Raw genomic sequence first — 27,418 nt, 5'->3', positions numbered from 1 at the left:
TAAGCTTGAGACAAGATGAACTATCCCTAACAGATTGACAAAACAATTTAAAAATACAAAAATATTCCATGCAAACGGTTCAAAAAGTTTATTGAATATTTAATTTACAAAAAAATCATATCCCTATGAGGTGTTCTATGCAAAATCGGATAAAATAAACTGCATATAAAACCCAACCCTAGTAATGCAAATACAACACAGAAATGAGACCATGGAAAGGAAAAAAAAAATATATAATCATGACACACATATGACATTCATTTAGGATTGTCCCAACCATCCAAGAATTGGTTCAACATGATGCCTTCTTCCTAGATGTGTTATACATTTTACCATTTCATACAGGTCTTTTATATTCCGTTGGTCCAAATTTACAGTTTATAAAAATTCTTTGCATTCTTTCTTAGCAACTACACCAGTTCCGCCATTCCCATTTTGATCAGGTGGTGGAAACAGACAGTACATACATTGAACACAGGCGCTATTAGATGCAACTTCTATCTTTGGTAGGGACCCTAAATCTGCGGTGAAGTCAGCTTTCTAGAATGACAAGAAGTTCAGTTTTGGCAAAGAACAGGTTTAATGCTGTTTAGTAGAACATAACTGGCAGTTTCTGGTGAACATACAAAAAAGTATAGTTGTCTCTTGTATGGCTTAAAAATGGAAATCATTTATATGGGTTTGAAATCTAATTACTCATCTTAACATTCCTTGACTCAAATATGGTTACATAAAGTGTCATTACTGCACAGCAGGCCATCCCTTGTACGATCAGAGGATGTGTTGCACACAGAACACCACCACAATTCCATCCTGCCTTTTTTTTCTCCTGTTTAAAGCAAGGAGACTATTCCTGCAGGTAGTCACACAGATTTGGACGCCAGTTGCCCTTCGAACAAGTAGGAATCTCGCTGAGTGATTCAACACTCGTATAGTAACTTTTCCAAGTTTTCCTGGGGAAAAAGGAGGGTGAAACAAAAACAAAAAGTAGAGAAATTTGGGACAATCAGTGCTAGAGTGTTTGCAGCTCTCCTCTGGGATAACAGGAACAGGAGGAGCGGAATCAGGAAAAAAATAATAATTAAAAAAAAATAATCAATGCAAGAGCCAAGGAACTTCACTTTGAAAGAGAAGGAAGAAGTAACCAAACTGTTTCCTTCATAACATTAATATTCCATAAATCCTGGACAGTATTTGATTAACTGCCATTAGCTGCAACTTTCAAGCATTCTCTTTGCGTTTTCAAGCACTATCTGGAAAAGAAATGAAAAAATTACGCACCTCCCCACTCCCGCTTAGTGGAAATGCAAATAACCTGCATAGCCATGATTTTCTTAGCTGAAAACATTTAGTGGAAGACTAACTAGACTTAAACACTAAGTAAATCTGCTCACTTATGAGTAAAACATGCAATATTACGACAGACAGCTCATTGTCCTCGAAAAGGCTTTTTATGACAATTGCTAATTTGGCAGAGAAGAAATGTTTCCAAACGCATGAAAATCATTTTAAGAGCCTTAGTGAAGAACATAGTAGTTACAATATATTAGCGATTTCTGTGGCATATACATTTTAAAAAGCATCAGCAAAGTATTAAATATAAAAGCAATATGTATATACCCCTCCATCCTCAGAAAAGCATCATGATTTGTAGTGTATTAAGTCAGATTTATTGACTGGGGAATTAAGGCATAACCAGTAGACAATAGTCTTTACTGTCTCAGCTCCACATAGTTCGCGGGGAACAACCCGTATCGGCCTTTGCAGACGCCCCTCCACCAGCCGTCATCAATCATTTCTATGTTTGTGATGATGTCATCTGGATCAAAGGAAATCTCGTCATCACCCGCTGGAGAGAGAGTTCAAGAGGCTCAGTATTGACACTGGAGCAGTCCACACTACGATCTCACCTACCCACCCACCATCGCTAGAAACAACACAGACACCCGTCGCCTTCCTCTCTCCCGTCAGGGCGTTTGGAACAGGGCACAAGGCAATGACAATCCGCAAAGACGGATGCTTTCTCATCCTCTGGAGTGACGAGGTAGTCTGTTCTTACTGCATTTTGGGTGCATTTCTAACTCAGAGCAATATTTGCTACCCAACACACTGAGACCCACTTCACTTTCTTGGATCTCTCCTCAGAATTAACCGCTCAAGATGTTAAACAACTATGTATGCCAAGGGTTAACACTTGGCTAAAAAAGGTTTTGAAAACTTCCACCGTTTCCAGAAACAGTGGCTAGTAGTTTTCAAAAGTGTCTCAATGCTATTGCTGAATCACTAAATTCCTAATTCTTCCTATCTTCATTTCATGTATTACCACACGATGACAAGCAAAGGAAAAATCCAGACTTGTCTGTACAGAACAGAGTTTTCAAAGACAAGGTTAAAAAAAAGAGCTTTGCTTACCAGCTTGATAATCATAAAGGGCTATGGCTGTAATTCCAAGTTCATTTTCGTATTCATCATAAGTATTTTCTTCTAAAGAGAGAGAGAAGAAAAATTCAAAGCATGAAGCACACTACCTATTACCCCGAGCTCTTTTCTGTGGTGCTCCTTCAATTCTACTGCTAACTCAGACTGGAAGCAGGGAACAAACTACACAAGTTTTTAGCAGTACCCGTTCCTTCTGAAACAGATTTTCTCCCTAAATCACACACAATTAAAGCCTGAGAGGAAGCGTAACGCTTTTGTAAAATGTGACAGAACAACGGATCCCAAGCTCAATGTGTAAGAGACTATTTAATACCTTGATACCTTGTTAAGGCTGGGGAGGGGGGGAAGGGGCCTGTTTAAAATTTCCAGGTTTTCATACTAGAGCAAGCAGGTTCATTCTTCACCCCTCATTTAGAAACCATAGGACATGAGAAAAATAGGAATTCAAAATAACTGTATTCTCTCAGTTTCATTAGTTTCAGGCATCCTTACTGCACTCCCTCATAGGCACAGAACACACCACATCCATTCTGAAGTCCAAGAACTGTCGACAGACTTTTTTGGTTGGTAGGCCAGCCCTGACTCAACACACATTTACTCTCCATCTCTGTGCTTTCTTCTCAAGTTGAGCTACACTACACAGGGTGGTGGCTATGGTTACCCCGACATTTCTTTTTGAACTGACACTCTAGAGAGCACTGTAATTATTCCAACATCACCTCACAAATTTAAGTAATTTCAGCCTTCCTCTAGCTATATCTTAATTTCCTAATTAAAGTTTGCTGTTGGAGAATCCAAAAAGTCTCATCAGACTAAGACTTTCAAAAACTAGGACAGTGTGCTATCAGTACAACTAGTCATTAAGCTGTTGACCAAGGAAATTATCTTTACCTCAAAGGGTTTCATAGTGGAAACAAACACTCTACCTGCTTGGTAATGGTCTCCTGCCCCTGCCACTTCATAGACAGTCTCTGGTTCATATTCTGCCTCTCGCTGACTCACTGCTTCTTGGTAGTCCGACTCCGCAGCTTTGTAGCCGGACTCTGGCTCGCGTGCAGCTGAATACGTTGCGCTGGAATTTTTGTAGGCAGAGTCTGCTTCATAGGAAACTGCATCCTGCAGAAATACAGGTGAGGTTCGTCAGGGTTTTGTAAAAAGGTTCCTATGCTTAGAATCAAAAAATCAGATACTGTAAGTGTTTCTAACAAACAAACCTGATAGACTGGGCTTGAAGGTGCCTTCTGCTCAGCTGGCTGTGTGGTAGGAGATGGCGGTGGAGTTTGTTTTTTGGCTTTAGCTTGTTCCTTAATTGAAGAGAAAGAAAAATTTCAGTACAGTTTAATCACTGATGTCATGACACTGAACAAGAAACAGCCCTGCAATAAGAAAGATAGCATATTCTGAGATAACGGTTGTGAGCGGGGAGCAGGAGAGGACTGCACTGGCTGGATCGTTAGACCTGCCTGAAGGTTTAGACTGGCTGTACTGTAAAGCCTCAGAAATATAGCAAAGTGGAAGAGAAAAAAGTGAAGAAACAAAACCCGCACAGTACGTATGCACGCATTTAAAAGCGGAGTACTCAATGTTCTTTGGCACGTTTCCATAGGAGCTGCAGAGTTTCTGTGTTCAATATATTCATTCTGTTCATTAGCTGGCTGGGCCTCATGTCCCATTTTAGCATAAATTTAGAGAACCTGAAGCCTGCATATTCTAATTATACAACTGATGTATTGTATTTGATGAGAAATGATCCTGCAGGCTCTTGCAGGTCTGCAAAACACCTCCCCAAGGTACAAGACTGAATAGCTCAGACAAAAGCAGGTCCTATAACCGACAGTGAGGGATTCAAACGTTCAGAAGAGCTTCTAACATTAACTATAGAGTTATATGCGGCAGAAATAAAAGCAGTATTGCTATTGTACTCTGCAACACAAAGACCGTGGATCTGAATCAAGTGTTCTGGCACTCAAACACTTCATGCTGTGCCATCCCACCTGTGAATCAGAGGGCAAACCCACAGTCATCATTAGTAAGCCATTCATTAGGAAGCCAGGATACCGTAAGCGCAAGAAATGCTACATTGCTTGCATGGCTTAAAAAAATAACCAAACCAACAGACTCTAAGCTACCTATTTCCTTTTGCCTCTCTTTACCATAGGGAAAAAGAAAACTGTGGATCTAGGGCCAAACTTTCTTCTTTATTGTAAAAAAGAAGAGAGAATACATGTTATGGGAGACTGTGCACTCCAGTTGTTTAGGTCCATCAAGCCATAACTCCCCAAAGGATCCTCAGGAGAAACTGTAGTCCAGAGATGAAGTGATAGGACTCTCACAAAAAAATTCTGCCTTTCCTTTGTTTGTGACAGCTCAGAAAAATACATCTAACAAAGAAAGCAAAGTGTGCCTTGAGAACAGAGCCAGCTTTGAAGACAATTCAAAGCTTCGTGCTGTGCTTTCTGGAAAAAAATCTGTCCTGATGGGAACAGTCCTCCCCTACTTTTAACTCCTGTGCTACAGATGAAAAAGCACCAGCAAAGTGTTTATTAGAAGTTCAATCTAAGTTTGGGGATAAATTAAGTAGTATCAATCCATTAACAATGTCAAACAAGGCAACAATTTGAATAATCTGTCCTAGGAAATGGGTCCCTGCAATCCAGACTACAGTTTGGGAGGACCACAGCATAATGGCCATAAAACATTTCAATTGCATGGTCCCCCCTCAGGCTGGCTTGCTTCCACACTGAAACGCTCCGTGCGAAAGAGCATCCTGCCTTGTTCTCTAAGGTAGCAGAGGTTTGCTAAATCATGAGGCACCCGTTGATTCAAACCAGCAGTTAAAGAAGAGCTCCCTGATCACCATTTGAGTACGTGACACATGTGAAAAGCAAAACAGAAAAAGGACTACCAGTAAACAGGGTTCTTGAAGGAATGCAGTCCATATGTACGTTCCCATTGTGGGAGTACATATGCCCACGTACTTACTTAAAGTGAGAGAACTTGCTGTCTGCGCAAGGAAGTTCACTTAAAGAAGTAAAGTTCACTTAAGTCGAAGTCCGTTCCCACCCCTTACAGTATCTGTGGATGGTGTGGCTTACATCCCTCCCCTTTTCATGCTCAGCTTTTGAGCAAGGGGCAGCACAGCCAGAGCCATTTCAGTTTGCCCTTAACCTTGTCCTCCCTCCCTCTGTGTCTGCAGAATCACACAATTAACCATGGAGATGTTCAGTCTGGAAAAACATTAATCATCTGGTTACAGTGAAATTTAAATACCAGTTTTGGAAAAAAACTTCAAATGTGTCCAGGCAACAGAGTCTTTGATGAAGCACAAGAAAAATCAAGCATAACGGCTTGAATTTAACCCACACTTACAGCAAAAATAACAGTAAAGAAAAAAGTCAGTTTTGAGAGAGAAAGAGGAAAAAAAAAGACATAACAGTTCAATGACTCATGAGAACCTGTGTTACTACATTTAAACCCTTCTGGAGAACTGTTTCCTCAGCAGGAGGAAACCTCAATGAAAAGCTGAAATGGGTAGCAAAAGCCTAAATTCACCACCCTCCATCCACGGATCTCACTTAGGAGCATATGATCACCCAAAATGAATGGTGAGAGAGCTAATGGAGAAGCTGAACTTCTTCCCCTACTCAGCCCAGACTACAAGCCCATGAAACACAAGGGGAGACAGACCAATGGGAATACCAAGCAGAAAGCCTGACTGCTTTTACAAGATACATATGACCAGACATCTCCTCCTTACTGGTTAAAAAAAAAAAATGGCTCTAAATGGCTTGGAATAGGAATAGTCTAACGGAGAGCAATTCAGCATCTGTGGCATGAAGTGGATTGTTTTGAGATTGAGATGGGCAAGACAGACAAACTGTTATAGAGGTCAGACTAAGAGAACTGAAGAAGTCACTGAAAGGCAAATGCAGCCCAGGACCAAAATGCACAGGGACAACGACAGCCAACAGGATCTCGTCCTGCTTTACCTGAACCACAGCGTTTGGCAGCAGAAGTACCTGGAGAAATGCATGCAGCAGTCTGCTTGGCCAATCTCAGGGTTGTACCAAAGACCAAGCCTGGACACAAACCTTCTTTCAAAAAGAAGCATCAATACTTTCTGTGTCAGCTGTGCAACCTTTCAAAAAAAGCCTCACACAGCCACCAGAGCAGTTTTCCCACTTCTTGATGAGGACTGTACGACAACTCATCTACCAGAGGTAAAGGACTGATGTGTGCGAACTTCGGAAAGTCCTGTTCTCCCCACGCTTACTGCTTAGGGCACTGCTGCCTCAAGGGAACCAATTATACTGTCATCACTGACAAGCAAAGCAGGAAAGCTCTGTCCTCCAAAGGGACCAGGTCCCAAAGCACTGGCACATAGCTGCCACTCCTTGTGAAAATGCAACTGTGGTCCACTGAAATCACGCAGTATTTTAGCATATGCCGATATCCCTACTTGTCAAGCCAGAAAGAACATAAAGGGCATGCCCCTGGAGACAAGGCTGCCACCACGTGAAGTACCTTCTTGCATCTTGAGGAACATCGACCTGCTTGTAGCAATGGTGCACAGCAAATAATATACATAAAGTACAGAAAAGATCAGTATGAGGCATCACGGTTGCCACATGCCCTAGGAGAGGGACACTTTCATGAGGTGAAGCACTGAGTTAAGGATAAAATATCCTGGGATCCTGCAACAAGAGAACTCTACCATGTGAGAATTGGTAATTGCTCTGTGATAATGAGTCCAGTTTTTTACTTCAGAACATTCACTTTAAGACCCAGGTGTTCAAGGATGAACTGCAATGTTTACAGGGACTGATCTTTTGCAGAATCCCCTGGAAACAATCAAATCAAAGTAAGGAAGTAACAGTCCTCGGCTGAGGAGTGTTGTCTAGCAAGTGCCATCTTGAGGATGACCTAAGAAGCTTCAGACAGGCTAACTGAGAACTCCTTAAACCACCAGGCACCTTGTCTGAGAATGAAGCAGGAGTAGTGATGATGGAATGGAGTTACTGCTAGGTCAAAATACACATCTCAGAGAAAGAAATGAAAGAGCAGAATGAATGCTGACCAAGTCCATTTCCCTTTGGGACTGATACTTTTTAGCAATTCTCAACAGTAACTGGAAGCAAGGGCTGTCCAAAGCAATCTCAGGGGTGCAGAATGGCCTTGTTAACAACGCAACACTTGTGATACCCATCAACCGATATCATGGTTCTTCTGTATTTGGAAAACTGTAAAAGTATCTACTAAATTAAATCCTGCAAAGATAACAAAGCTGCTTCCTCTAAGTCACAAGTCCTAACGCTATCCGGACCCAATGTGCTGACAGAGGAAAACAAGTGCCAAGAAAAGGGAGATTTCTTGAAGGAGCAGTGAAGCTGCACTTTCAAGAGCGATGTACACCTCAAGGTTGTCTCCAGGTGGCATCCAAGAAGAGTATTTGTTCCCATTATTCGTCACCCCATGGAACAGACCCCAGAGCTGAGGGACTATGGCTCTTTGACGAGAGCTGCACTGTTTGGTGGCAAGGACAAGGACTGGGGAGGATGAGGAGTGAAAAGCCAATTTGTTAGGGTAACGACCAGGTGCTGGACCTAGATACTGGCGATGCATAAGCTTAAACACACTGAAACATGCCGGGACCAGCAGGCAGTAGTTCAGGAGCAGAGACAGACTGGCAATACCTAGAGGAGTTATGTGGCTACCAGCCGAGCGGCTACACCAGAAGAAGGTGGTGACACATGCTGATAGTATTTTGCTGTGGCCCTGAGGGAGCAGGTGCGGAGACATTCAACTCTTCCCATCTGAACAGCTCCCACAGCAACTGTACGGACTGGATGCACGTCAGCTTTACTGCTCTGAGGAGAGGGGAACCAAGTGACTCTCCTCAAGGCAAACGTTCAACTTTCCTCTGTGTGGCTCAGCGCTGGAGGCTGGTGCCAATGCTGAGAATGACTCAGAGTGGCACCCTGCAGCAGGCTCGCTGACCTTATCAAAGACTGAATTCTCAATTTCAGCTCTTTATCTCTTCCTCTCCCAGCTTTAGGAGAGTGGCAGATGCTGTGTTAAAGGTTTAACATGTTTTACTCCAGGACAGTAAAGAAACCCAAATACTGGTTGGGGAAAGGTATTAAAAGTCCACAAAGTCCACAGGGATGAAAGGCAGCATTAGAAGAAATCACTGATACACAAAAGAGGAACTCCCATTCATCTTGTGATACATGTATGCAGTGAACATATGCTCACACTGTACATCCTGAAGCCATAAGGCAAAAGAGGTGATAAGCTGAAAGAAAAGAGAAAGAAAGAAAAAAAAGCACCAATCACTTTAGATGGAGAGACTTGAATTTATTCTATAAAGCTAGATTTTCCCAAATTTCAAACACAACTCAAAAGGTAGTCAGCAGTTTTCAGAAGATACATGAGCCATGCAACTTCAGCACAGCAAAATCAATGAACAGGGCAGGGGAACTGATTTGGGTTAACTAGCTGTTCTATTTGTTAAGGCTCATTTTCCACTTTTGTGTGACTATAGAGATGCTTTCCTGGCGTAAGGAATAAGGTGGCTTGAGGGTGCTGCTGCTAGCAGCCATGCAGGTTTAGACTAGCGTAGCAAACGTGAAGTAACATGCAGTTTCACTGCAGTATGTTTTTCTTAGTTTAGGAAGATTGGAGCTAGGTTAACCAGAAGACTACCATGCATTTAGTTTTTCATACTTGTAAAACAAATTACTTACACCAAGTCTAAATTTGTGATGAATTAGACCACACTGATGGAATGAGATGAACACCACATCCTGTGGCAGCATCCCACTAAGGGGAAGTATCTACCACATCTGAGAAACCAGGCACTGCGTCTGCCTGCCCCATTTGCTGTTGGGCAAAGGACCAAACAGATCTCAGAAAACAACAGACAGTCTTTCCTGGATTCCAGATGTCTCACAGAGGACAGTGAGATAAGCTCATACGCAAGAGGATTTATTAGTGGGGTCTGCAGCTGGTGGCATACATTGCTTCTAACAATGAAAGATACTTTTGGTGAAAAATAAAAACAAAACAGGAGAGAGAGAAGAAAGAAGGAAATAGGAAAACTCCCCCATTGCTAGCCAGAGCAGTGACGAGGGTCCCAGACAACATTCTCCTCTGGGAAGGTCTCTTCAGCGTAGCAAGTGGCAATGATTAAGATGATGAGGATGACCATTTTTCCTGTGCATCTCCTTGAGTACTATGTACTTTTCATCAGGACCTGCTCAATCTCCCTGCTGGTTATTCCTTCTTGGGACACTATTAGCACTAGCTGGAGCACACTATTTCAGCATCAGTGTTGCGTATTAGTTGGCTGTTAAGTTTCAGTGCACATGTATAGCTAAGTAGTATTTATTCAGAATTTAAAAGACTTATCTCTTTTTGTGTCCTATGCTTAGTCTTCTCTAGTGTAAACTAATACCTGTAAAACAAGAAGCAAAGGAGAAGGGGAAAAGAGGGACTATTCTTGCGCCAGCATCAACTGCTTCCTTCTCCCTGCCATAATATCAGGGTTCACAAATATGAGGCCATGAAATCAAAATAACAGCATGGGACCAGAGGGGAAACTGCCACAGAGGCTCTGGGCAAACACTGCTACAGCAGTTTGCATGAAAGGTTACCCAGCTGCAGAGAGCGGGCCCGCAGGATTACCAATGATAAGGCACTTCAGGCATTGTGTAACAAAACAAATGAACAAGACACGAAGGACAAGTTACTATTAATGTCCTTCCATCTCAGCAGCAGTTGCACCAAATATGCAAATTCTATAAAGCAGCTAAGATGTAGTTTCTGACTAAACATTTCCTGGAATTATTTTGCTTATGAATAACACAAAAATCACAAAGCTTTTAACTGTGCCAACACTAAACTAATTTTCTTAATTCTCAAACTAAGATTCAGTTAACATTTGGAAGACAATTTCCCCTATTCTCATGGGCATGTGCTATACCAACGCGTGATACCACCTCCATCTTCCACAGTACCAATTCCAAAACAGCATCACCAACTATCACCATGGTATTAAACTTCTTGAACAAGCATCCACATAGGGCTTTTCGGGGACCACACGTCTCTCCCCTCATGAGCTCCTCCCTGCCTAAGGGAACCTGGTACTACCAAAAGGCAGAAGTACAGTAGGAAAAGGTCAGGCTGTAGAGATTAGTGGTCAAGACTAGCATATCTATTTTGGGATAGGTTAAATAAAAAAACCTGTGTATCGTTAAGTGTTACCCTGTCTGATGTCTGATATACATACGGTGCGTGTTGATAGACAGCTGGAGTCACAAACAGGTCAAGCACAGGTACAAACACAGGCAAACACACACATACACACACACACAGAGCTTTAAAGCCTAGCTTGAAAGAAGGAAAGTATCTTTTCTTAAAAGTTTCTCTTTTCTCCCAATATTGCATTGAAACAGACTAGACACGCTGCTCAAATGGGATTTGAAACTACTGACCTCCAGTTTCCTTCGAGCCTCCTCCTGTTCTTGTTTCTCCCTGGCCATTCTTTGTGCTCTCTCAGCTTCTGCCTTCCTTCGGTCTTCCTGCTCTTTTTCCTTGGCTAGGTTTTCAAAGTTAGCTCGGATGCTGCTTGTTTTATTAGCAACTGTAACATTTAAAAAAAATGAAAGTCAAATGTTGTTGTTTAAGGTTTTGTACGAAGGTAGCCTGGAATGAGTTTTTGGTACAAATTTCTGCTACAATTGAACATGTTTCTGCTTTTCTGCTTTCTGAGCTCACAGGCCATTCAGGAAAGTCCTTCCAACCCTCTTTCCCCCTCTCCCCTTCCAAGTCCAAACCTCTTGTGCACCACATTTCTCTTATACAAAAACTTCCGCAACACTTCTCCCTCTGTTCTCCACTATGATGCTTTTTGTTCTCCCTTCCTCAACTCTGATGACCCTCAAGTTAAAAAAAACCCACCACCAAAACTCAACAAACCAAAACAACCTCTAGAAGGAGGAGGGAGAGAGTAGCAGAGGTTGCTAGAGACCTGCAAATACAGCAGTTCCCTCTAGATGATTCTTACTCAGCGCTACTACATCAACAGTAATGTCCTGGGCTTTTGAACGTTATCACCTCCAAAGAAAGGATTTGGGGCCAATGCCTTACCAGCTTCTATTGGCTTGGTCTTCTGATAAGTTGATGCTGGTTTCTCAATATCTTCAAAAGTTGCTGCATTCTATCAGTAAGGAGAAAAAGAGTGCATTTAAACAACACAAATTCACCAAGACATTCAGACAGCTTCAATCTGTGACATTTTATTGCGATATTGTCCCTATGTTTTTTTTTCAGAACACCAAAACAAAATCAGGAAGAATCAAAACTTGACAAATGGAATAATCCTTTCTGTAAGTCAAACTACGTAAGAATTAATCTTCAAGGACAGGTTTAGACACATTAAAATCCCATTAATTAAAAAAAATGTAGTTTATGAACAAATGACCCATCAGAACTAAAAATGAGGCAATATCCTAAACATTTATTGTGTAGCTGTTGCTGTTCTAATCCACATTGTGCAGGATTTCTACCAAGGTAAAACCATCCAGTTGCCTTAAAGAAGCAGATATAGTTAAAACAGAGGGAGTATTTTGAGAACAGTATTCAAAATACAAGGGGGTTTTTTAAATGAATGGTCTTGAGTCCTGAAGCCACAAGTAAAAAAAAAAATTCTACAGACTTTCAAACTCCTCTACCTTCTCACTTTTAAATGTCCTACATAAAGCTGATAGTAAATTTATTCAGTAGATAAATCTCAGTGAGGACTTTTTAATCTTCTAGCTTTTTTAATTTAAAAATGGAGAGGTAGAAAGGGGTATCGGCTACCCTATCTTTCACTGTTTAGAATACTAAAACAAATTCTCCTAAAGAGAAGGTCCCTGATAATCAAAGTGGGCAAAGCTGGCAGATATCAGACACCTATTCTAAGCAGTCTACTCAAAGGATATCCTCAAAATATAAGGCATTAGCTAGTTGCTAGAAGACATGGCTGAAATTGTGGAATTAATTGCTTTTCTCATTCTTTCGTATAAACGTTGCCATTCTTTCGTTTCCATGCTTCAGTTTTCCCTACTTAAATATATATACACTGCACATATATACACACATACACGTGTCTATAAACTTGCTTTTTAAAGATTTAGAAAAGCACAGAAGCTACTGTTAGACTGGAGAAGTACCCAGAAATAAAGCTCTAGCCAGACTACTTTGTATCCCTACAGACTATTTAAGTCATGGCTCTTCTAAGCAACTTACCTTATCCATTCGATCTTTCTGTACACCATACTTCCCACCAAATCCTTTTGAATAATCTAAAAGCAGGATAAAAAGGTTAGAGTAGGGAGTTTATTGTCCCGCCCATCTTTCTGCCAAATGCAAACAGCCATTTCAAATGCAAATAGCCATTTCAGCTGCATGCAGAGATACAGTGACAGCCGCCAAAGAAAATGCAATTTGGTTTTTGATGCAGAAAGGATACATAACTGCAAGAGCCTTCAGGTACACCAGCAGATGACAGATTGTGGGCCACATGCATTCTTTGAGTAAACATTAAGCTGAGGACTGATAAGGTATTAAGCAAGGAATAAGGGATGAGCCCTTCTAATGCATCACTTCTGTAACACAGCCTTTCACAGCACCAATTCTTAGCTCTCTGCAGTAATCACGTAACCTAAGCCATTTTGCTTTGCTCAGAGGAGCGATATTCAGTCTTCCGTGACCACAGAGGTGTTTTGGTTTGGGTTTGTTTTTTTTTTTTTCTTTAACTTGGTAAATTCTATGAATGGCAGGAAAATATAACAGATTTCTTATTCCAGTGGATTTGGTCGTGATATGCAACTGACGAACATTAAAGTCATTGGTAATAACTCCTGCTCTACATATGGAAAGGGGCAATTCCACAAGACAGCACGAGCCTGCAACAACTCACCACCACAGAAACAGGGTGGCCATGCTATTCCACCCCTGAGCTGCACTCTCTTACTCTCACCTGATGCTGACTCTAGCACTTGTTATACTCACTAGTGGCATTAACAAGGAAAACAACAGACCAACCAACCCTAACAAGAGTAGCTTTCTGCTCTTTCTAGTGAGTTGTTGTCAGAGAAATGTCTGACAAGCACCAGAGCCAGCGCAACAGAAGCAGCAAGAGCGTGTGGCTGGAAAAACACCTCTTTCTGGTGGCAGTGAGCTGCAGGAACGTGCCCTGAGACTCTGTAGATGGACAGGCTTTCCTACATGTCCCTGGAATACAAGTACAGTTACTCTTTCTCCTCTCGGCCCCAAAACCACTTGGGTCCCCTAGCCAGCTATTTTAGTGTTTGTACTTGGGCTCTGCTAAGGCACATCCGATGCCCTAAAAAGTTTTGATTTGTGTCAATGTAGCACAGAAAAATATTGACTATCAGAATGAACAACCTCATTTTCTTCAGCTTTGTATGTATTTTCAGCCAGAATAAATATACTACACTTACATTTTCCTGATCCAGACTTCTCACTTTAAGATAACGGAAAACCAGGAATTCATGGTTTGTACCCCAACTATTTCACAATGAATAAAGAGAGCATTATAACAGTATTTGCTCACCCAAGAACCACAAACATACCCTACTTCTTCTTTTAAAGACTACAATCATTTTAAAATGATCTTGCCATAACCCACTGCTTATTAATGGTTACATGCATGGTCCTTATCTGCGTATTTTTCCACCAATTTATCCAGGCAAAACTTCACATTTAGACTCTAAAACTGGTAAGCACGACGTCATTAACATCATTCTAGTAATACTAGACATACTAATGCCGTTATTATCACACTGTATGTATAGCTATTAACTAAATGCATACTGTTGTAGACCTGTTAACTAAACATCGGATACCTGTTTCCTAAATACAGGCTTGCTTTATGTAACATTTTAAGAATAAAATGGAAGAACATTGCTAGATCATGTAGGAATAGAAGCGCAAGAAAGTGTCTGCACATTACTAGCATCAATCTACTCAGACAACTATTTAAGACTGTGTGAGAAGTGGCTGCACTGTTAAGAAAGTAACAAGTGAAAACGGTGCCTTGTTGAGATTCATGCTTGGCTAGTTTCTCCTTGTAATCAAACCCCACAGCAGATGGGTCCTGCCTTTCTGTCTGTACACCAAATTTCCCTCCGAAACCACTCTTATAGTCTGAAAAAGCCACATGTAATAAATTAAAATGAAGGGAGGAAAATAAAGAAGTTTAGTCAGAGACACTCAAAATAATTTTGCAGTATTTCTCAATTACAATTAATTTTGGATGGTGGAAAAAAAAATAAATCTCAATACACTTTTGTAAGAGTAAATTCAAAAGAAGTTTTCACTTGAGATTAGGAAGAAGTCAACATGATTTATCAGACATAAGAACACCATTCTGAAGTCACAGAAAAAAGCACTTTTCAACATTTTTCATACATACTGCATAATGCACTTGCATTTGATCCACATTATGAACATAAAGACATATAGTACATTCACTAAAACAACACACCATACAAAAGGATACAAGAAAATAAAATGAGCTTCTTTTATCAGTGTGGTTAACATTAGTACACTACAGATCTGACTTCTAAAGAGCTGTTAAGATAGAGTCCACAGAGACTATCCTCCAGATATTCCTACAGAGCACTGTTTAAAAGAAGACGGAATATTCCTGCTGCCGCACAGCTTGAGGAAAAAAAGCGCTCAGCTAAGAGCTACGACCACTCCCTACTGCTGCCTTAGAACAGCCATTTTAACACATAGTATAAAATGAGGGCACGCACACACACACACACACAAAAAAAAAGCTTCAGGTAATCCTCTGACAACAAATCTGCTGGAGTATCCAGAACAAAATTCTGAGGATCACTTTTAATGTCTTTAATTTAAAAAAAAAAAAAAAAATTACATTTCTTTAAGTTGAGGGTGGTGACAGGCAGAGGGCTCGGGAGCAATCGTTATTTTGCAACTTTTCTTCTGGGTACCAGTATTTCATGGGAATAGGTACCTCACAGGCCGTGCGAAAAGGACAGCATTAGATGTTAGATTTCCGCTGCATTAAAATAGGGGTATACAAAACAGAAACCAGAAAAGGGAGATTATCTGTAGAAACTACAAAGAAATTGCTAATTTGTGCTTTGCACAGCTCAACTGAAAAAGGAAAAAAAAAAAAAATCCAGGCTACCTGCAGACTCATAAAGCTTCTGCAGTGAGAACTTATCACTAAGTCTGAACTTTCAGGGGCTCGGTATCAGTGCGTTAAACCTGCTTTGCAGACACCAGTACAACCAACACACAGCAACCATTCAAACACAGAGAAAGGAGACTCGTGTCAGCTACTGTAAGGCTGTGGCCAAAGATACCAGAAAGAACAGCAAAGAATTGTGAACTGATATACCTTTCTGGGATTCGTGCAGCTGCACTTTCTCCTGGTGATCCCAGCCAAGCGCACATTTGTCTTGTCTGTCTGTCTGCACTCCAAACTTGCCTCCAAACCCCTTTACATAATCTGTATGCATAAAGTTTCAGAAAACATTATTGCAGTTTATGACTGTAAACAGTATTTAATTAAAAAAAAACCAGTAACATGTTATGGGCTAAGCCATCAATCTTTCACTCTTGTTCCCCCTGCTACACTACCTCAACAGAGGGGAAGGATGCCCGTTCAGTAACTCTGATCACGATGCAAGAAGCACCACAAATCCAGTGAAGGTTACAGCATACAGACTCAATAATATTCAAAGATTTGAAGAACCTGATGCACTTTCCACCTAAAGCCACATAACACATATATATATGTGCACAACGTAGATATCTAAATAATGCAGGAATTGATACTGCCTCTGAACACCACAGATCTGTGCAATTCCACGTTTCTTTCAAGAACATCCATAGGGACATAAGGCCGCTTGGAAATCAGATTGTGATACTCGGGGACAGTTTACAATGCCTTCCTTTTCATTTAAGGGAAATGAAAATCTGCATACACAAAGGACAAACACACATTTACCACAAAAAAAAAAACCAAACTAAAAAAAACCCCAGATTTTTTTCCCCAGGTTTAAAAGGCTGATCGATTTGAACTAGTATTTTTAAATAAGATAATAAAAACCTTTCTGTGATTCATGTTTTTCCGTTTTGCCTTGATACTCAAAGCCAACAGCACTTTTGTCCACTTTGTCCTTGTCAACACCATATTTACCACCAAAGCCCTTGGAATAATCTAGAGATAAGAGTGAAGAATTTTGTTTGTAAGCGTTCAATAACAAAATATTACCTTGAAAAATTGTGATAATCAGACCCACTAACATTACATTATGTATTAAAAGAAGCACTGGCATCTCTGGTTAATCTTGATTCCCAACACTGACGTCATAAATTCTTCAGAATGCATTCTCTCAGGATGGAAAATAAAATAGCATCGTATGTCGTTCAACTGCTGGGCGATATCAGCAATTCTGCTACTTGACTCCTTGATAAAATTCTTAAGACACTTATAGCAAAGCGAACTTCAAAAACCATGTCAGCAACAGCCTGGATGCTTTTAAACAAACACCCCCTTCTTCTCTTTAGAATTTCTAGAGTGCAAACATTTCTTTGAGATAAACAGAAAACAGATGGCAAAAATGTCAAAATTTTCCAATAAAATGGTCGATTTTTGATCAGATACGCCTGGAAACCTGATTAGCAACACAATATTAACTCTAAACACTTCTAACTGATAAATGTTTTAATCTACAAACAGCTGATTCTTTTAGAAACACTTCTCTGTTATGGTTAAACTGCTTATAGTCCCTGTACTTTAATCTACAGCTTTTCAAAGAAGTTGCAAAAAACCTGCAGACAAACCTGCGTGCCCTGCTTCCAGAGTAACGGCAGTGGGTTCATCACTTAAACCCAGTCAGGATCTATATTTTAGGTTTCTTTTTCAGACGTCAAAGTTTTCAGCAACTTAAATTTTATTCAGCGTTAACTTCCAGCAGGTTAGGAGTGCAACAGATGTAAGAAATCAGTATTTTACAACACTGCCTACTACATCAGAGCACGAACACACCAACACGAGCTCCTACTCACCCTTCTGTGACTCATGTTTCTCAGTTTTACCCTGGTAATCAAAGCCCACTGCACTCTTGTCCACTCTGTCAGCCTGTACTCCGTATTTTCCACCAAAACCACTTGAGTAGTCTGCATTGAGAGTAAAGCATGATAAAAATTAAATGAAGAATCTTTTAATGGAAACATAATATGCTAGCAATTCGGAGGGGGGAAGGGGTATTTCAGAACTGAAATATTACTCTTTAGCACACAACATCAAGTTTAATTTTAAATGCAGAAAATAAAATGGGCAACAGTCCTATAGTTTATGATGGTTCCTCTTAAAACTACTCCCTATTTCCAACAGGGTGCAATATAGCAAAGAACAACTTCCAGTCTTTCTAGACTGTCCTGGAACCTCACTTCTAAAACAAAAGACAGACTCACAATGACACGCTACTTCCTTATCTTAAAACCTCATCAACTCATGAAATTGCTTTGAAATTCATTTTTTCATCTTCCCTTCCACCCAAACCCCTTCACATGTGATTCATTTAGAACATCATGTGGAGGCCTCACGTGGTCTTTTACAAACAGGAAAAGAATAGAGATCTAGTCTATTATTTATAAAAACCAGTGTGTCTGCAGAGGTGACCACCTCACCACTTTACCTTTTTGGGAGGCATGCTTCTCGGTTTTCCCCTGATATTCAAACCCAACCGCTGACTGGAAGAGAAAGAAAATTGCATGTGTGACAAAGAGTGAGATATTAGTAGAAAAACTGCATGCACTTCAGTGGGCAAACAGCACGGAAAGCTCCTGTGTCTTTCCACACTGCTCTGAACCTTCTCAATCGGGAGCATAAATACTTACTTAACGTATAGGCCACATTCATCTACATGATAATTTAGTACATGTATTCATGGCAAGGGTTTTTGTCATCCCTTGCCAAAGCAAATCATACTAGCAACATACTCTAGTCTTGCCAGGTTCAGCAGTTCAGTACAACAGGAATTCAGCATTACCTTGCAGGGGTTGTTACACGGTCTTGGAACAGGGTGCCAACTATCCTGCTCAGTAGCTCCTGTTGCAATACAGGACAAACCATCCCCAAATCCTTCCTCCTGTAGCATTCACGCTGATTTATCCTCATCAAAGAACACGGCCTGGCTAAAAGGCATATTCTAACATCTCTTTTCAACTCGTTGCAAGTTCCCAAAAGGACTTTTTTTCTATTTTGCTTTAAACAGAAATTTATCTCCATGGCAGTCAGTATTTAGTTTACTGCTAAACTTCAAATACAGCAGGAAAAGCAGACCACACCAGTACTTTAAGATACTGGAATTTTTCAGCTGTACGTACAAAACAAGAAACTCAACTACTGTGAGCAGCTGTAGTACGAGATGAAATTGCTTACCTGGTCAACTCTATCGGTTTGTACTCCAAACTTGCCACCAAACCCTTTCACCGAATCCACTTGGGAGCAATGCTTAGAAAGTTTGGATTGATATTCGTGTCCAACAGCTGACTAAAAGAAAATGGAAAGTTCAGAAACAGCCAGCAGTTCTATACAGGTCTGTATGTAAGAGAAAACTGCACCAGGTAACTTGAGGATAAGTTTGGTTACAAACAGGCATCACTGACTCTCGTCCTGTTAAAACTAACTTCCCTGGAAGTTGCTACTCACTTGAGAAGTCTTTACAAGACTTTTACTTCAAAAGCACAGGAATGAAAACAAGAAAGACACAGATGGAGTCTTGATGGTGTTCATACAGAATTTAAAATAAAGATTAGTTCCAGATAAAATACACAGCCTTATATTTAGTCACATAGCTACAGATTTGCTTTAGCTGATATTAGATTGCAACCAAATACAACTACAGCTAGGTTTTCCATTGATGTTCTTGTAGGGAGGCACCCTGATCTTCTGCATAAATCAAAATCAGGCATCTTCTCTCTGTACTTTCTCCTCACTTGCAAAATGACATCGCAACATGGAGCTGTGCATCTGCATCAAGAGAGAGCTCCCCATGCCAAAGGCGTGCCAGCCCCGCAGTCGCCAGCTGAAGCCTGTCCCCGGAACTCGAGCTGAACGCAGCGAGCCGAGGCGCAGGTACATCGCACTGTGACTGGCTTCAGGTGAGACACAAGGATATGTAATTCCACACCTGAAAGGACATCCAGATAGCGTTTGCTAGCGTTACACTAATCCAGTGTTAGGATATCTTTCTAGATCCTGGAATCGTTGCTAGAGCCTAGCACTTTGAGGGGTGCTACGTAACATAGCCAAAAAAATGGGGTTTTTTCCTTGTCTGGTGCAAACACTGAGTGCCAGCCAGAGCGACTTGCAATTTGTCGCTTTAACATTTGAGTTCTGCTCAAATCGTACAATTCCCATCGGAGGCAGAAAGAGAAGACCTTCTAACCTGCCACACGCAGCCGTGCCCAGACCGAGAGGCTGCACCCTGTGACAAGCACCTCTCCTGCCTCCCCCCCACCCCACCTGCAGCACCGCGGGCCCCAGCGCCGGTCCCCGTGCACGGGGCAGTCGGCATCCACGGCTGCAGCAGAGCAGCCTCCAAGCAGCTGCCCCAAGCTCCGACCTTTGAGGAATGAGCAACTGCTTATCTCATACCAGCAGCAGACAGCTGAACCAAGGTAAATTAATTTGAGGACAGAAGGTGTCTAGAAACTGTAAGTAACTTGGCTTTTACAGGTGCTGGGGGGGGGGACATTCCCAGCACTTCGGAAAGCAAAACATTACTGCGCATAAGGGCTGAATCAATTGTCAGGTAACAGAACATGCATGTCAATAATAGGACACTACCTTAACTTCTAAGCAATATAAAAGCTCCTTTCTTTTCCTGACTGAAACAGCCACTGTCTTGTTCATTTTGGAGGTGTTCTGTAGTAGAGTAACCGTTACATGTGACAGAAAAGGCTCTCACCTCCCTTTCTTCTTCTCGTTACCCATCACATTTGTGGAAGACACGAAGCTCTGGAAATCCTAGGTTTTACATGGTTTTACATGATTCCTCTTTTGTTATACCCATTCAGGTAGGTAAGGTTTAAGAACGTTGTTTTCTTTACGTGGTACCTGAACTTTTGGCACTGCATCAAATACCAAGCATCACAACCTACCCCTTTTTAGAAAAGCCTTAGAAAAAGATTTTTCTTGGAAATCTGCATTTCAGTAAATTGCCCTCATAATTCCACAGCACGATACTCTGCTACATTTTGCATCAGTTATGGAGGTCTGCCATACAGAATGATGTAACTGTTCATTTTAAGTCAGCATCAAGGTTTTGTCCTAAATGCAGCAAAAACCTGTACCATGGACCACACTGCAGTAACATCCATTTACTTCAGGTGAGTCAAGCCTTAACAGAAGCACACCTGCACAGAGCCACAGACAGCTGTGAAGGAGAGGTCTCAAGGCTTATGTTTTAAAACTAAAGATATGAGAAAGAAAGCTTTATTAAAAAAAAAAAAAAAAAGTTATGAACATCTCCTGCCACCAGTATCACTCAGATGGGCATGATCATCATGTTTTTTCTGATGATTAATTCTGGCCTACAAGGAAGAGTACTCACTTTTGTTTCTTTTTTCCCATGGACGCAGGCGAGGGACAAACTGCTGACACTATAACAGGCCTAATGGTTGAATTGCTCAGCAATTCCTTTCCCAGATTCAAAGGTTAGGTTAGCCTATTTCAAAGGCCTGTTGAGAATTATACAGCAATTTACTCTGGAATAGGGGAATCCAGCAAAAATTTAAGGGTGCCGAATTACTAGAAATGCAGAAAGTAAACTAAGAAAATAAAATCATTCTCATTCAGGAAACAGTTTGGCTGTTATTTTAACAGAGTACGTGAAAGAAACTAGGCAGAAGTTGATATGCCCATCTAATTATCACATGGCTAATGGAATTACCTTAAGAATTATAATTTCTTTTGTTAACAGAGTGTAACTTAAACAGCCATCAAGTCCTTATGCAAAACATTACCATCTGACTGAAGTACAATGATTTTTTAAATACTTGGATTACTTGTCACTACTCACAGTTTACCACTGTTTAACAGAGCTGCTCTCTAATTTAAAGTCAGCAGCACACCCTTTTCTTCATTCTTTGGCTACCTCTATATGCATAGAAGAGCTGGCAGAGGACTGAAATAAAAAAAAAACCCTGGATTTATTCATGCATGAAGTACTTTGTTAATTTAGGAATATACATTTAGAAACTTGAATCTTGACTCCAGGGGAATCCACCCAGGACATGAGCATGCAGACCTGCTCCAAAGACAGAGCAAGCATCAAACAAAAACACGTGGGGCCAGTGCACATCACAGATTCTGAATTTGCCACCTGAACTACGTGTTCCTGATGCTTCAAGTGCTTTAGTTCAGTTCCTTCTGTAAAAGCAGCTTGATTTAATTGTGGAACAGTGCATGATGGCCTGACAGATTGGGTAGTGGTGGTTAGAAGTGTCCTTGTTCGAGCACAGTAAGAGTGATGCTTCTGCCACCAAAATGAATCACTGCTGTATATAGCTTATACCATGATCTGAGCTTCTACGTCTCCAAACCTAGCAAAGTTGGAACAACTTTTCTTCCTCAACAAGCTTAACTCGCACATATAGCTGTGCAGGCCACAGGCAAGGCAAGGCAAGGCTTATAATATTATCCCCGGGAAGCATTCATACTTACTTTATCCATGCGATCTTGTTCAACGCCAAATTTCCCTCCATAGCCATGGGAAGCTTTTGGGCCTGTTTCAAGCTCCTTCTCTTTGAGGTTCTGGTGTTCTTGGAATACATTCTCTCTCAGCTGATGAATACTTTAAAGATAGATAATTAAGCAGCAAGTTTTACTATGAAAGTTTCAGAAGATAACTTCAAAAACATGCAAAATAAAAAGATGATAAAAATATAATCTTAATTACAAGTTGGACAACTTGTATTTTTCAAGCCCTTCCCATTTTTTCAGTGCATAAAGCACTTCATCATATTCTCAAAACCAGAATTTATTCCACTGCAAAACATTGTCCGAAAAAACCAAAACCAAACCAACCAAACCCCAAACCAAAATGAAAGTGTTGTTTTTAATACTAACAGGGAAGAATATTTTGCTATTTGAACAATCAGTTACCCAGGATTTATAAGTGCCTGAAACATATTTTCTTCTTCTCATGTCCTAATTTAAGTTCTTTTCAATGCTTTTTATTTAGATGGCAACTTTTCAGAACAGGGATCATCTCTTATCATACAGTCCCTATGGTAACGGGACTCTAATTCTAACTGAGCATTTTGGACACAGCTGTAACGCAAAACAGGGATGCAAGGAAACGTGCACCTCCTCTTCCCCAAGCGTTCCCTTGCAATATGCAGGAATTGAACTTACGGTAGGGCGGGCAACGTACAAGGAGAAACCTAGATGGTCAGCTGTACCTTAAAACACTTCCCACCTGAGTGTAAAGCTTACTCAGGCGTAACTCAGCCAGTAGGCGTCCCCACTGCACTCTGAATAGGGCTGAGCAAAACTGATCCCTGAAGTAAGCCACATAGTTCAGTCTCTCTGCCTTTGCAACACTGGTGGCATTTATTCTTAGCTTTATACCACGAGGGTTGATGCCTCAGAAACACACAAGCAAAACCAAAATGAATATCACAATGACAGATTTCCTAAAACTACTTTCAAGTTAAGTCTTAGACACTTTTCATAAGAAGGATGAGGTTCAGAAGATGGATCGTTGCTCTCTCACATAGCCCTTTGTGACATGTTTATTTGCTTTTCTGCCAGAGGGCTCAATTTGTTACTTTGCCAGAATTTTTAGGAGTCTGGTAGCAGTTTTCTGAACAAAGCCTAAGAATTAAGGGACCAAATGTACCATTAAAGTACCAAACTGAAGCTGCTCAGATCACCCAATGCAAACTTCTCCCCTGGCTGTATTGGCTCTTGCACAAAAAAAGAAGAAACAAACTTTCCAGACACAAAGAGGCAGGAAAAACAACATTTCCAGTTCCAAAGAAAGATTTAAGAGTCCCTACACCATAGTGGTGATCTTAGTTTCAGATCTGAAGATACTGACATATTTGAAAGACCAGACATCTGGCAAATAATCAATCTTCTACGCAGACTCTTGTTTTAATTATGAAGATACAAGTAACCGAGAACATCAGCTGATTAAAAGTCACCTGGGATTGTGACTATTAATAAATTTAAAAAGAGAGCTGCTTTACTTGATGTGCTCTTGATGGCCGGATCCTTTCACAGTTTTAGCTCCCCAGCGCTGTTCTTTCTCACTCACGTCATTCTGCAAAGGACACACAGCCAAAGGGTTAAATCCCCAAAGACATTACTAGTTATCTGCACTTTAGAGCTCATAGCAAAAGCCTTCAGCAGTTGGTGAGATCAGAAGAGTTAGAAAAGCAGCTACTACCACCTTCCCTTCTCTTCTGCTGCGAGCCCTGCGCTTTTATCCCTTGCCGAAACGCACGGAGCACACGTTCAGCCCCAAGAAGCTGATTTCTTGACAGAAATCTCTTCCGTACAAACTTCCCTACAGTACTCAGCTGAGACAACGTTATTTTTTGTTAATCTCTCACAGGCACAACCCCCCAATTCTCCCTCCTTTCCAGGAACACGCTCCTATCAGTTTATTTTGCTGAGACATAGCCCCCGCCCTGGAGAATTATTCTTTAACGTGTTATGTAACGCACTTGTGCTGAATCAGCAGGATTCAAAAGCCATACCACAAAATCAGGATCCGTCTCCCAGTCATCGGCTCCGTCATCCTGATTGACAGAAATGGTGTGGCCTGCAGTAGCCTTCCACATCTGCAACACCATCAGAAGAAGCACTGTCACACGCTCGTTACACGTCAACTCATTTTATATTACGTATAAGCTGATGGAGACGCAATCCAAAATTCCCCATAAAGTACATTTTATTTAACCACATATAGAAGCTATATTTACATTGAAAGTGGATTTGACCATTTGCTCTCAGGCTGTCTTCTCAAGCTGGTTTTAATTTTCCTTTTGGCACCGCAAAAGGGTTAGGAGCAATCAATCACTGGCGTGATTTCAAAGAGAACAAGGAAGTCTTTCCTTGCCCAAATTAGTATGTGTCTTTTCTTCATTCACTGCACCAAAAGACTTCTCTTCAAACAGGTCTCCAAATCAACATCCACTTCCAAAGACCGTTGCTAATTCTAGATCCCATGCGCATACTTCAGGCACAGGAATAGTTGTTTTTTTCCCAGCCGTTACTAATGATGAGTAGGGTATTGTTTATTAGGCAGTATAACCTACGTGTTTCCTCTGTTGTGTAATGAGTTTCAGCATTATGAAAGAAATCCAAACAACTGTAAGAATTTGCATGCAATCTAGACATTAGTCCACCTGCCTGCAAAAGCAGAATACCCAAGTTACTGCGTTTCTCAGATAATCCCTTGTGAAACACGTACACAAACTCAAGTGTCTTGTCTGACTTTCAGAAGAAACAGAGGGCAAGCACTGGAGTACCGACAGCAGGAAGCAAAACTCATAAAAAGGCAAGCGATAACATCTAGAAACAACATTCAACGCTTTTAAGCGGCAAATGATTTGGGGCATCTCACTTTCTGGAAACCTTACCCCTGTGGAGTATCAAGTTGGACACTTTTAATTAACGCTTTGGAACGTGACTAGTGAGCAGAATACCTGACCTGCTCGGTGCTAGGGGCTGTCTTTTACACCCTTTATTCTAGGTAAATTAAAACAAATAAATTCTAAAAAGCAAAACAAAAGCAACAAAAAAAGCTTTCTGTTCTCCCAGCTTTTTCAGGCACACGAGTCGAAGGATTTCTTTTCTTCATTGATATTGCACTAGAGTTCAGTTCTTTAACATACCATCATTCTGTCCACTCACCTTCATCTTTCTAATTAAGAACAGATTATAAGAATGATTATCTTGGACTATTTCATTCACACAAGCATAATCTAGTAGGTGGAACGAAAACTTCCTTTTCAACACATAACTACTAATCCACAGGTAAAGTGCACAGAGAAAAACACCACCGCTTGCTCTACAGCCTGACAGAATAAACCGATGAGCCAGTTTTACGGAGCACTTCGGAAATTTCAGGACTGGTAACAAGAACGAGAGCAACTGAAAAATTGCTTGTCAGACACCAAGGCAGCAAGTGACAGAGTGGCCTGGAAGGAAGGTGTAACAGCAGATAACATCCTGACCAAATAGTAGTACGTTTCCCCTTCTCCTTCTGCAGCTCTCCCATCTCCAAATTCCTTTAGCAATTAAGGAACTAGCATTTATTAAATTACTTAATATTCAGAAAACTTATGAGACTACGCATTTATAATAAAAACTGACGGAAAGCAGAACCGAACCAGCTCAATAAAATAATGCATCGTGGGGTCCAAGTTCTAACTTTGTAACTGCACACAAACCAAGGTGACTCCTAAGAGGGGTAGCTTGTATCCCTCCCTCCGTGTTCCACCACGCTGTGCAAGTCATTTAGAAATGGAATTCAGGTGACAAGAGCTGATGTGCAGGTACACACGTATGCGCACGGTTACTCTATATATTTTGTGCAAAACGCAACTTTCTTCCCCAAGCACTTGGTTCGTGCATTCACTGGATGGTTTTGCTTTGTACATTCAGCTGTGCCTGGGCATTTAAAAGCTCGGGCTAGATCCTAGTCTGGATTTCTTTGCGTTTTCCTCAAACTCTCCCACGTGGAAGTGAAGGAAGGAAAGATTTCACACGCATACCCTTACAAAATCCAGAATCCACCACATTTCTTCCTAAATTATGCACATAAACGCCAACATTTTTCCACACCTCGAGCCTCTATTCCATAAAGTGAATTACAAAAGGGAGCAAAGCAGCCCAGTAACAAGGGATCGCAGTCGAGACCTCTGATCGCCGGTGGGGAGCTAACAGGAATAAGAGGCCGGTTTCCACAGCAGCTTGCTATTCTAGCATCTCTTCCAAAGCAGAATGTGGAGAAATATGATCTATCTATGAGTCACTGACTCACATGGTCAAATTTCTGAAGGAAAAAGAAAACGCTACGGTTCAAACGCAAACTGAGGCTAAATATACACTGTGAATTCAGCTGGCCAGCTCTGCCCTTCGCCGCTGTTGTGACTAACCAGCGGTCGCAGGATCCTGCCCAGCACCTTCGGGAGCTCCCCAGGGCCTACGGACAAACTCCTGGGAGGAACAAAGGGGGATGCCAGGGCTCCAAGCCCAGACAGAGCGCTGCAGGTGAAGAGAACCACGCAGCAGCAGCTCTAGGCCTACGCCAAGGCTTGGCGGGGCACCGTGCGCTCCTCCCGGCCCTGCTACCTACCGGGGACCCGCGGTCCGCCCCGGCACACACAGTCACGTAAGCCTGGCTCGGCCTTTCCATGGCAGAGCGACCGGCTGCCCAGGGAGGAGAAGGGCTTCTCCACGGGCGGAGGGCCGGAGAGAAGCCCTTCCCTTCCCCGCCCCGGACGGCGGCCGGGCCTGCGCCCAGAGACCGCGCCCCCCAGCCCGGCAAGACCCCGAGCACGGCCGGGCCGCCACAGCCCTCCCCCGCCCCGGCCCAACAAAGCCGTCCGGCCCCGCCGGGGCTCCCCGGTCCGGCAAGGGCGGGGGGGGGGGGGGGGGGGGGGGATGACAACGGGTGTCGCCCGAGGCCGCCCCGCTACACCAGCGGGCAAAGCGGGACGGGGAAGCCCCCGCGCCCCCTCCCCGCCGCGCTTACGCTGCCGCCCGCCGGCCACCACCGCCGCCTCCTCCTCCGGCCGCCGCTGCCCTGGCTCCCCGCCGGTGCTTCCCAGGCTGGCGGCGGCTGCTGCTGCTGCAATTTCCGCTTCTCCCGAGCTGCCACTTCCTCTTCCCGCACGG

The 27,418-nt window shown here is 41.9% G+C and overlaps 1 protein-coding gene across 7 annotated transcripts; it reads right to left on the bottom strand.

The window, feature by feature from the left end:
• Positions 1-73: 73 nt before the first annotated feature.
• CTTN (cortactin) lies at positions 74-27,418 on the bottom strand. Of its 7 annotated transcripts, none has more exons than XM_075755407.1 (17): positions 27,276-27,417; positions 24,271-24,354; positions 23,758-23,831; positions 22,226-22,355; positions 18,938-19,048; positions 18,192-18,246; positions 17,560-17,670; positions 16,598-16,708; positions 15,884-15,994; positions 14,545-14,655; positions 12,733-12,788; positions 11,590-11,659; positions 10,935-11,083; positions 3,654-3,743; positions 3,366-3,555; positions 2,413-2,484; positions 74-1,849 (listed from the first exon to the last, which is right to left on the bottom strand). In XM_075755407.1, exons 2-17 carry the CDS (start codon positions 24,352-24,354, stop codon positions 1,713-1,715), a joined length of 1,662 nt encoding a protein of 553 aa, XP_075611522.1. In that variant the 5' UTR covers positions 27,276-27,417; the 3' UTR covers positions 74-1,712. The 7 variants fall into 7 exon arrangements, with proteins under 7 accessions (XP_075611522.1, XP_075611521.1, XP_075611525.1 ...); XM_075755406.1 differs by lacking the exon at positions 27,276-27,417 and adding an exon at positions 26,293-26,326; XM_075755410.1 differs by lacking the exon at positions 16,598-16,708 and having other exon boundaries at positions 27,276-27,418.

The sequence above is a fragment of the Balearica regulorum genome, chromosome 5, assembly GCF_011004875.1.
Source record: "Balearica regulorum gibbericeps isolate bBalReg1 chromosome 5, bBalReg1.pri, whole genome shotgun sequence".
Classification (NCBI taxonomy): domain Eukaryota; kingdom Metazoa; phylum Chordata; class Aves; order Gruiformes; family Gruidae; genus Balearica; species Balearica regulorum.
The sequence above is the reverse complement of the archived record's forward strand: the minus strand, read 5'-3'. Positions and strand labels throughout refer to the sequence as shown.